Consider the following 11,027-nt stretch of genomic DNA (forward strand, 5'->3'; position numbering starts at 1 on the left):
CTGCCCAGGAGCAGGTCCTAGGGCCTTGGCTTCCCACGCTCCTGGTCCTGGCAGGAGGCTTGGCTCAGAGTGAGTGGCCAGGTCACGAGCATGTACAGCTCAGTGTCTGGTGGTTGGGGCTGTGGGAATTGTGTTGAGTCCTGTTGTTGGGGCACTGGGGGCTCTGTAGTGGCCTTCCGGGCCCCGTTTATGGGATTGTGACCACTGCTGTGTCCCCACAGACGCGCACAGGCCACCTCACAGCCCATTCTACCAGCTACCTCCCAGCGTGCAGCGGCCTACCCCTGAACAGCTGCTGCTGGCACCCACCCCGCCCGCGCTGCACAGGCTGCTAGGTGAGCACCAGCCAGGCCCACGGGTCAGGGAGGGCGAGCAGCAGCTGGTCTACACCCTGGCAGGAGCCCCATGCTGTGCAGTGGAGCACACCACCTCCAGGGCTCAGGCTTATCCTGCCAGGGGACTCCTGGGTTCTGGGATCACCAGGGCCCGTGTGGTGGTCTGAGGCTAAGGTTCTGCCCCAGGGCACACTGGGCCACCCTGGGGGCTCCTGGCATTGAGTGAGTGGGGCCAGGGAGGCAGCTCCACCCCCCTAGAGGATGGCCTCCGTGTCCATGGTGCCAGGATCCCGCGGGATCAGACCCCGTTCTGCCAACTTGAGCTCGCAGTCGTGGGCAAGGGTGGGCTGTGTTGAGATCACTCAGCTCTAGAAGCTGGGTGAAGGAAACCCTTTACAACCTTGGGAGCTATCAGTTTTCTCAACAGCAGTAGCGTATGTTTACCAAGAAAACTGGCAGATTAGCCAACCAGAGCCTACACGTGTGGGAGAAAGGAAACATGGGCCGGTGATGCCAGGAGCTTTGAGGGGCCCCAGGAGGGGGCGACCCCAGGTTGGGGCAGAGCCCTGGCCCCACCAAAACCCTGTGGGCCTGCATGTGTTCATGAACCCCACCCCTGCCTTGAGCCTCGGCAGGATCCTTCCTGTGTCGACATCCAGTCTGCTCTCTCCTTGCAGAGTCCTTCAGGATTCAGTATCTACAGTTCCTGGCATACACGAAGACCCCTCAGTACAAGGCCACCCTGCAGCAGCTGCTGGACAAGGAGAAGGTGCGGCCCCCGTGCTGCCAGCCAAGTTCCCGGGAGGGTTGGGGGGCACTCATCCCCCACCTCAGGGCCCAGTGGCCCCATGGTTGCAGCTGGCCCGGGCCCTGCTGTGATGGCTGAGGTGTCCTCATCTGGGGACAGTGTCCCCCGTGCTGAGAGGCATCTAGGGGACCCTCAGCCTGGGCGTGTCCTCTGCAGCCTCAGTCAGGCCCAGCTCGGGCATGGCTCTCTGGAAGGTGGGCGGCATGAGGCCCCGCGATGCTCATAAACAGGACTTGAGGCCACCGCTGTGTGGCACCACGTTCTGGGGTGAAGCCCTTATGGGGGCCTGGCCAATCTGCTTGCGTTTCCCCCACCTCCCTCCTGCCATGGTCCTTGCGCTCATCAGCCCTGCCCCGCAGGAGAAGAATGCCCGGTTGCTAGGCGCAGCGCAGCAGCTGTTTGGCCACTGCCAAGCTCAGAAGGAGGAGAGCAAGAGGCTCTTCCAGCAGAAACTGGACGAGGTAGACTGGTCCCTGCCTGGCTGCCGGGAGGCCTTGCACATGACCCCCAGTGCTGAGCTATGGGCGGGCGGGTGGGCAGGCAGGTGAGGGGGTTGGTACCCCAGCCCAGACAGCTGATATCCAGGTGGATTGTTGCCCTTCCTGTGCTTCTGATGCTGAAAGTCTCCCTCACAGGAGGCCTGGAGCCTGGGGGCGGTCAGAGGGCAGCTCCTGGGACTGCCTGGGGTACAGTGGTTGAGACTTTGCCCTCCAGTGCAGGGGCCACGGTTTTAATCCCTGAGCAGGAAACTAAGATCTTGAATGCCTTGCGGCCAAAAAACCAAAAACATAAAACAGAAGGAATATTGTAACAAGTTCAGTAAAATCTTTAAAAATGGTCCGCATCAAAGAAAACGAGGGGAAGTCTGCACGTGGCCCCGTGAGCGCCCACCTGGGCCATGGTGTGTCCTCAGCTGGGAGTGAAGGCGCTGACCTACAACGACCTGATCCAAGCTCAGAAGGAGATCTCGGCTCACAACCAGCAGTTGAGGGAACAGACGGAGCAGCTAGAGAAGGGCAACCGGGAGCTGAGGAGCCAGAGCCTGCGGCTGGTGAGCATCCCGGGCCGGGTGGGACCCCTCCTTGCCCCTGTCTACCATCAGGATGCTCTAAGGGCACCTGGCGCATCTCAGACTCGGGCTCTGATCTTCACTGCCAGGGCACCCTCAGCCCTTCCCCCACCTACAGCCCAGGGACCCTGAGCCCACATCCCCCTGTGTGCTGGGCCTCGCCTGTTGGAAGCGCCCTGTCTCCTCTCCTGGATGCCCCTCACTTGCTCCTGCAGGGTGTCCTTCCCAAGGACCCATCTTCTCAGCCCTGCTTCCAGAAGCAGCTCTGCTCTGTGCTTCAAGGGTGCGGGCTTGGGGTTGGGCAGCAGACTCCTGTTCTTCCGTGCCCCAGCTGTGTACCAGGGGCTCCTCCCCATCTCCACTGCAGGCACCCCTGGGTAGGAGCCGTCCACCGGAGCCCCTCCCAACCCCCACCAGCTGTGCATACTGGGTGGGGGCTGTCCGCCAGGACTCAGAGCCCAACACCCTCCCCACAGCTCAAGGCACGGTGTGAGGAGCTGAAGCTGGACTGGTCCACGCTGTCCCTGGAGAATCTGCTGAAGGAGAAGCAGGCCCTGAAGAGCCAGATCTCAGAGAAGCAGAGGCACTGCCTGGAACTGCAGGTAAGGCTGGGCTGGGGATTGGAGCCTTCCTCGTTGCCCCGTTCCCCACTCCCTGGCTCACCTACAGAGACGCCTTCCCCTCGACTGCAGCTCCCAGCACCAGACCTTGGGACGCTTTTGAGGGATCTCTGACCACAGAGCTCTCATGGTGAACTGGTGTCCACTGAGATCCTTTTGAGGATGTGTCCTGAGCACACACCTCCCCAGAGCAGCTTTCTGCAAGGTCACAGCCCGTGTGTCACAGAAATGAGATTTATTGCCCAAGCCTGTGTGTGATGGGGCCTGCAGGAGGGGTCTCAGGAGGGAACACTCTGGGTTCTGACCCTCCTCCGTAATTGAGAATCAAGGAGCGGTCCGTTAATTGTGGGGAAAAGCCAAACATGGGGTTCTTCAAGCCCTGGCCCGCCCAGGACAGGTTCTGTCCTGATGTCTTACCCTGGCAGTCGCCATGATGGCCACGGAGCCTGGGTCCCTTATCATCTCTGTGCACCTGTGCCCGACTCTGACGCTCGTTCACCTGTCAGCTCACCAGCCACATCCTCCTCTCCTGGACGGTTCTGGCTGGAGGGGTGCTAGGCTTGGGGCAGGGCGGGCCTGACACCCCCCTGGTCGTCCCGCAGATCAGCATCGTGGAGCTGGAGAAGAGCCAGCGGCAGCAGGAGCTGCTCCAGCTCAAGTCCTGCGTGCCGCCTGATGAGGCGCTGGCCCTGCAGCTTCGTGGGAAGCCAGAGGCCGAGCCTGGCCGGCTTCACTTGGAGCTGGACTGCGCCCGCTTCTCCCTGCCGCCCTTCAGCAGCTTGAGCCCCGAGCTCTCCATGAATGGCCATGCGGCCGGCTATGAGCTCTGCAGCGCACTGGGTCGGCCCTCACCCAAGCAGAACACCCCCCAGTACCTGGCCTCTCCGCTAGACCAGGAGGTCGTGCCCTGCACCCCTAGCCACAGCGGCCGGCCACGGCTGGAGAAGCTATCCAGCCTGGCCCTGCCTGACTATACCAGGCTATCCCCTGCCAAGCTGGTGCTGCGGCGCCACCTGAGCCAGGACCACGCGGCCAGTGGCAAGGCAGCTGCCAGCGAGCTGCACCCACGGTGAGTGCAGGCCAGTGTCACTGCATTGTACAGGCCCTGTGGGTCTTCTCATCTGAGAGTCATCAGTTTTGAAGAGAATCGGGGGTTTGCTAGGCCAGGGCTGTCAGCTCTGAACACAAAGCTGCAGCCGTGTTCACACTCTCCAGAGTGACCAAGGACACGCCTTGTCTCTAGAGCCGAGCATGCCAAGGAGAACGGACTCCCTTACCAGAGCCCTGGCATCACCAACGGCATCAAGCTGAGCCCACAAGACCCCCGACCTTCATCCCCCACGGCTTTACAGATGGGAGAGAAGGGCCCTGAGAAGGTGAGGCTGCTGTCTGAGAGCATCTGTGGCGCTGGGTGCGGGGGGTGGGGTGGGGGGTGGGGGCTCTCAAAGGAGGTCCTGCAGGAGGGGGCAGCATGGCCACCCGAATGCACCCTTGCCTTCAGGTGAGGGTGGGAGAGAGCTCAGTCCCTGGGGATGGGAGGAGAGGGTGGTTGAGCAGCAGGGTGGGCCAGTCGTGGGTGGAGGCTGCTGACGGGCGGGTCTGGCCAGTTGGGAGAACGGGTTGGGGTGGGGGCTGGTTGGAATCCCCGGTATCCCCGGGGCAGTGCCCGAGGCCACTGTCCTGGTCGGCAGGGTGTGAAGGAGCGTGCCTACGCCAGCAGTGGGGAGGCCATCACCAGCCTGCCCGTCAGCATCCCGCTGAGCACCGTGCAGCCCAGCAAGCTGCCCGTCAGCATCCCCCTGGCCAGCGTGGTGCTGCCCAGCCGCGCCGAGAAGGCGGTGAGTGCGGCCCTTGGCCCAAGCCTGCTGCCGCAGGCCTCGTGTGCATGCACGGGCAGAGCCGCGGGCCTGTCCTTTCTCCTCGAGGGCCAGTCACTTTCTGTTCAGTTGCTCGCAGTTATATCTCCAGCATGCCGCAATACCTGAGAAAAAGAAAGCACTGATTCCCAGTAAGGTTTTCAGCTTTAATCTTAGATCTGAGTGTGCATGGTGACGGTGAGTGGAGAGGAGCCGCCCTTGTCCTTCTGGTCCACACTCGGGTTCTCCCTCACACACATGCCCTTCAGAATGACACTTTGTGTAGAGCGGGCTGGGCTTTGTGTTTATGGAGGTGTCATTCACACAGAATTCATCCGTCTAAGATGTTCAGTGCAGGGGTCTTCGGTGTGTTCACCAGTCTTGCAGCCAGCTCTACTTCTAGAACATTCTATACCCCAAGAGGAGGCCCATCCCCATCGGCATCACCCCTGTACCCCCTCCCAGCCCCTGACAATCAGTACCCCACTCTCTGTCTGTGGTTCAGCCTGTTCTGGATGTTTCCTATCAGTGGAATCACACACTGTATGTCCGGTGTCTGCCTCTCTCACTGAGCTTCGTGTCCTGAGGGTTCATCCATACGGTAGCGAGTGTCAGGGCTTCTCTCCTCTTTGTGGCTGAGGGATGGTCCAGTGTGTGGAGGGACACGGGTGTATCCTCTGTGGATGGTCATTTGGGTTGTATGCACTTTGGGGCTGTTGTAAATCACACTGCTGTGGACATGTGTGAACAGGAATCATGTGGACAGTTGTTTTTATCTGGCTTCACCTAGGAGTGGAGCTGCCAGGTCAGGTCATGACATCGCCCCACTGCTGTCCCAGGCGTTTAGACCTGAGCTCAGACATCTGCACCTTGTGAGAGCCTTCTGGTAGCTGACTTCTAGGCTTACCTGCGTGGCCGTCGCCCTTTTGGGCTCGCTGCCTCAGGCCTTGGGGACGTCCTTGGGTGTGTGCCCGGCTTGGCTGACAGTGTGCGCCTTCTTTCTGCAGAGAAGCACACCCAGCCCTGGGCCACCGGCCCGAGAGTCCTCGTCTACGCTGGAGAAGCAGGTGGCTGCTAACACCCATGGTGCCGGGGGCAACGCTGCTGGGAGCAAGAGCCTCGCCCTGGCTCCCACAGGTGAGGGTTCCCAGAGGCCAGGCCCGGCCCCTCCAGCCGCGGGGTCTGAGCTGCAGCAGGGCCGCCCTCAGCTGCACGCACCCTAGGGTCCCGTCCGGTTCGTGTCAGAAGCCATGCTCGGCCCGGGCCCGTGCCGGCCCTGTTGGCGGGGTCTGGTCCTCTGGGAGATCCAATGGGGCTTCTGTGTGGGGCCAGCTGTGCACTTGGGTGCCTGCCCCCTAGACGGGCCCTGTCACTGCTGTGAAGCAGGCGGCTCCAGCACTCGTCTTGAAGCCACTGCTCTTGTGTGGGGAGGGCATCTCTGCTGGCGGTGCCCAGGGTCCACTCAGCATGTTCATGGGCTCCAGGCCCTCGACTGTCGCAGGCCCAGAAGTGGGGAGGAGGGCACAGTGAAGGCCCAGGGGTGCCAAGCATGAAGAAAGCCGAGCCACCACCTCGTGTCCTCCACAGGCTTTGCATACAGCGGCTCGGTGGCCATCAGTGGGGCCCTGGCAGGCAGCCCAGCACCCCTTGGCCCTGGAGCTGAGCCCCCGGCCCTGGACGAGTCCTCCAGCTCTGGAAGCCTCTTTGCCACTGTGGGGTCCCGCAGCTCCACCCCGCAGCACCCACCCCTGCTGACGCAGCCACGCACCTGTGGCTCAGCCTCGCCAGCCCCCCAGCTCTGCGCCAGCCCCCGGCTAGGCGCCCTGGGCCCGCTTCCCGACTCTGGCAAAGGGGACCTGCCCTGTGACGCCAGCTTCTCAGACCCTGAGAGCGAAGCCAAAAGGAGGATCGTCTTTACCATCTCGGCGGGTGCCAGCAGCGCCAAGCAGTCACCTTCCAGCAAACACAGCCCTCTGCCCTCGGGTGCCCGCGGGGATGGTGGCCAGGGCCATGGACCAGATAGCCGCAAGCGGGGCCGGAGGAAGCGGGCATCGGCGGGGACCCCCAGCCTGAGCTCGAGTGTGTCCCCCAAGCGCCGGGCCTTGCCATCTGTCGCTGGGCTTTTCACGCAGTCTTCAGGGTCCCCCCTGAATCTCAACTCCATGGTGAGGCGGGAGCAGTGTGCTGGGGCTGGGTGGCTGATGAGGGCACATGCCAGGCCTGCTGGCGCTCATCCATGTGCCCGGCCCTCAGGTCAGCAACATCAACCAGCCCCTGGAGATCACGGCCATCTCGTCCCCTGAGAGCTCCCTAAAGAGCTCACCCGTCCCCTACCAGGACAATGACCAACCACCTGTGCTCAAGAAGGAGAAGCCCCTGAGCCAGACCAATGGTGCCCACTACTCCCCACTGACCTCGGACGAGGAGCCAGGCTCTGAGGATGAGCCCGGCAGTGCCAGGCGAGTGGGCTGCGATCAGGGGGTTGGGGGGTGGTCCTGACTGCAGGGCACATCTGGGATTGTTTAACTGTGTGAGAAACTGCCCGCGAGGGCCCAAGGCTTCTGAGAGCACCTCGCTGCCTATGTGCGGGGTGAAGCCGAGCCTGAGCCTGCAGCCCACCTGCAGGTGTCCCATGTCAACGGAGAGGAGGGAGGGCAGCAGGTGGGAAAGCTGGAAGCAGGTGTACAGGCTCCGGGCCACTCATCTGATGGGGAACAGGGCTTTCTTTCCCTTATTTTTTCTTTGACAGCAGCTGTGTTAGGTATAATTCACATAATATACCATCTGCTTAAAATGTGTGATCCAGGGCTTTCTGATGTATTTATGGGGTTGTGCAGATATCACCACTCAATTTAGGGCAATTTCATCACCTCAGAAAGACTCCCTGTCCCCTCCCCCAGTCCCTAGCCTCATCATCTCCTTCCTGTCTCTGTGGATCTGACTCCTCTAGGACCTCCTGTGAGTAGAATCAGATAGTGTGTCTTTCTGTGTCTGGCTTCTCTTACTGAGCATCGTGTCCTTAAGGTTCATCCAGGTTGTAGCAGGTGTCGGAACCTGCTTTTTAAAAGCTGCATCATGTTCCACTGTGTGGATGGACCACGTTGTGTTCACCCATCATGGATGCTTGGGTTGCTTTGTTTTTAGCTACTGTGAATCATGCTGGTCTGGATGTTCGTATGTATGTTTTTATTTGAAAGCGTGTTTATGGTTAGTGGTGCTAGTGGTAAAGAACCTGTCTCCCAATGCAGGAGACATAAGAGATATGGGTTCAGTCCCTGGACTGGGAAGATCCCCTGGGGAAGGGCATAGCAACCCACCCCAGTATTCTCGCCTGGAGAATCCCATGGACAGAGGAGCTTGGCTGGCTAGTCCATGGGGTCACAAAGAGTTGGACACAACAGTGATTAGCACACATAGGCCCTAGGTGTGGAATTTGCTAGATCACATGGTGAGTCTGTGCTTAACTTTTGAGGATCCTTCCAACTTCCCACAGTGGGTGCCCCATCTCACTCCTGCCAGCCATGCACGGGGCGCATTTCTCCACGTTCTCGCCCTCATGTGTTAGCTTCTGGGTCTCTGTTCCATGCAGCAATGCTGTCTCTGTGGGTGTGGTGGTGTCCTCCTGGTTCCAACCTCTTCTCCTCAGGGGCCAGCAGCACTCCACATTGCCTCTTCCTTGGAGAGATGTCTGTTCATATCCCGGCCCATGTGTGATTCGGGTTGTGCTGCTAAGTCGTGAGAGCTCTTTAGTTTGTTCTCATGTGACCCCTCTCTAGGTAGGGGCCTACAGCTGTGTCCTCCGATCCTCGGTGTGTAGTTTCTGTCCTGCTCGTGTCCATTGAGGCACAGGAGTGCTGTGTTCTGAACAGGCCCCGTGTAGTGTGTATTTGTGGTATTTCTTTAGTTGGCTGTTTCCAGTGTTGTCTGAGTTCATTCTTCCACATACAAACATCACGTTGTGAAAATTCTGGATTATTTTGGGAGTTATGTCTCTGGAGGTCATGGTCCTTCGGGACGGCCCCTAAGAATCCTGACATGTGAAGCCACACCGTTGTGTCACTGGGTGCAACCTGCTGGGGGGTCATTACGTGCTCAGCACCATGTTATCCCCCTCTGTGGACAACACAGTCTTGTGGCTCAAGAGCCCGTTCCACTCGGGGCCAGTCCTGCCTGGAGCTCCCGCATGTGTCTGTGTGTTGGGAAGCAGCATTCCTCCGCTGCCGGGGCCCACCCACAGCCATGTCCCCTTGCCACAGCCGCTGCTGGGGGCCCTGACGGCAGGTCGAACATCCCTGGCTCACGGCTTGCCTGGGCAATTCAGTGTACACACACAGCGTTCTGGTGTGCACGTGGATGGCAAACACTCATCCTCTTTTTCTTTTTCTGATAGAATTGAGAGAAAAATTGCAACAATCTCCTTAGAAAGCAAATCTCCACCAAAAACCTTGGAAAATGGTGAGTTCAGTCTGCACAACGTTTGAGTCCTTGGCACCCACGCTAGGCTTGCTACCTGGTCCCTGAGGACCCCATGGGGCTTCCAGGATTGTCCTGGGCTGTGCTGAGTACACACCTCCCCCGCCCCTTTCCCTGTGATGCTCTGGACGCCCTTGGTGCCACCTGGTTCACTCAGGTGCAAGTAGTTCTCCCTGTCAACACAGCTTTCCTCTCGCTGAGCAGCCCACCGCCCTCAGCTTCTCTGGCAGCCCCACCCTTGCCAGGCCACTCTTCCTCTCCAGAGGGCCTTCTCTGTGTGGAGGCACTCTGAGCAGGCGGTGGTCTGGAATCTGCAGCGTCTTCCCCAGGCCCCACCGGTGGCCCAGGCCTCAGCCACTGCCTCTCCCAGCAGGTGGCAGCCTAGCAGGAAGGAAGGCACCGCTGGCCAGCGAGCCGGTCAACAGCAGCAAGTGGAAGTCCACCTTCTCACCCATCTCCGACCTGGGCCTGGCCAAGGCAGCTGACAGCCCGCTGCAGGCTGCCTCCGCTCTGAGCCACAACTCCCTGTTCGCTTTCCGGCCTGGCCTGGAGGAGCCCAGTACAGCCGATGGCAAGCTGGCCACCCACTCCAGGAAGAGCTTCCCAGGCACCCTGCCGGGGGCGGGCGGGCTGAGCCCCAATAGCCTTCCTGCCAGCGGCTTCGCCCTGGGCGGGGGCCTAGCAGCTGACCTCAGTTTACACAGCTTCAGTGATGGTGCTTCTCTCTCCCACAAGGCCCCCGAGGCAGCTGGCCTGGGTGCCCCCCTGAGCTTCCCTGGCCCACGGGGCAAGGAGGGTGGCGCTGCAGAGTCTGGCCCCTTCGCAAACAAGCGGCAGCTGGACGGACTGGGCCCAAAAGGCGAGGGGGGCCTTCCCACATGCGGACCCCCGGACAAGGCCTCTACAGCGCATAGCAAGGCAGGCAAGGGCCGTGAGCGCGAGCCCGACGTCAAGAACGGCCACAACCTGTTCATGGCTGCTGCCGCCGCGCCCCCTGCAGGCCTCCTCAGCGGCCCAGGTCTTGCCCCAGCGGCATCCTCGGCAGGTGGCACAGCCCCGTCCGTGCAGGCCCACCGCCCCTTCCTGGGCGCCTTCGCCCCTGGGCCACAGTTCGCGCTGGGCCCCATGTCGCTACAGGCCAACCTGGGCCCGTCTGTGCTGCAGTCCCTGTTCAGTTCTGTGCCCGCCGCCGGCCTGGTTCACGTCTCGACCGCCGCCACCAGATTGACCAACTCGCACGCCATGGGCAGCTTCTCCTCCGGGGTGGCCGGCGGCGCAGTTGGAGGTAGGCAGGGCCCTCACGGCCACTTGGTCCCACAGGACCCGCTGGGGGACGAGCTGCGGGCCACATGTTGTCTCCGCCGCCCACCCGGACTGTTGGGTTTAACCGCCGCTGTTTGCAGGTTCCCTTCCAGGGCCCCCTGAGGGGGGAGAGGCTGTGCCCGCGTGTCCCTTTGGGTCCACTTTGCGCCCGCCACCTCGTTCCTTTTCACGAAACGCAGCCGTGACGGTCGTGTGGGCAGAGCACTCGGGCGTGAGTCGGCTGTGCCGGGCTCTCTGGTCTGACCGCGCCCTCTGCTTCTTAGAGGGATCGGCGCCATGCCCGGGCTCTCCTTCCTCCCGCAAGCTCGCCCGGAAGGTCCGATGCGGCCGGCGCTGGGACAGAGCGAGGGGCTGTGGTGCCCGAGGCCCGCGTGCATGCAGGGTGGAGCAGAGCACGGGGAGCCAGAGGCTCCCGGCTCGCGTGGCACCGAGGTGGGGTGGGGTGGGTCCAGGCCGGCGGTGGGCCCGCCCGCGCTCCTGCTGCCTGCGCTTCGCTGCATCTGTGCCCGCACGCGGAGCTGCAGCTGCCGTCGCTTCCTCCTC

General features: G+C 61.5%; 1 protein-coding gene across 13 annotated transcripts in view; it reads left to right on the forward strand.

Annotated features, from left to right (window-relative positions):
* The window catches only part of DOT1L (DOT1 like histone lysine methyltransferase), a 51,165-nt gene that overhangs the window by 35,915 nt on the left and 4,223 nt on the right, over positions 1-11,027 (forward strand). For 8 of the 13 annotated variants that reach the window (XM_027969922.3, XM_027969929.3, XM_027969926.3 and 5 more), the window contains 13 exons: positions 222-335; positions 1,013-1,104; positions 1,503-1,604; positions 2,057-2,194; positions 2,689-2,814; positions 3,435-3,901; positions 4,076-4,208; positions 4,524-4,670; positions 5,696-5,825; positions 6,276-6,853; positions 6,942-7,147; positions 9,079-9,143; positions 9,532-10,446. In XM_027969922.3, coding sequence (XP_027825723.1) covers positions 222-335; positions 1,013-1,104; positions 1,503-1,604; positions 2,057-2,194; positions 2,689-2,814; positions 3,435-3,901; positions 4,076-4,208; positions 4,524-4,670; positions 5,696-5,825; positions 6,276-6,853; positions 6,942-7,147; positions 9,079-9,143; positions 9,532-10,446 — 3,213 coding nt within the window. Of the gene's footprint in view, positions 1-221; positions 336-1,012; positions 1,105-1,502; positions 1,605-2,056; positions 2,195-2,688; positions 2,815-3,434; positions 3,902-4,075; positions 4,209-4,523; positions 4,671-5,695; positions 5,826-6,275; positions 6,854-6,941; positions 7,148-9,078; positions 9,144-9,531; positions 10,447-10,564; positions 10,696-10,747; positions 10,917-11,027 lie in introns of all 13 variants that reach the window. The other 5 variants (XM_042250226.1, XM_027969928.3, XM_042250227.2 and 2 more) reach the window with 4 other exon arrangements.

The sequence above is a fragment of the Ovis aries genome, chromosome 5, assembly GCF_016772045.2.
Source record: "Ovis aries strain OAR_USU_Benz2616 breed Rambouillet chromosome 5, ARS-UI_Ramb_v3.0, whole genome shotgun sequence".
Lineage (NCBI taxonomy): Eukaryota > Metazoa > Chordata > Mammalia > Artiodactyla > Bovidae > Ovis > Ovis aries.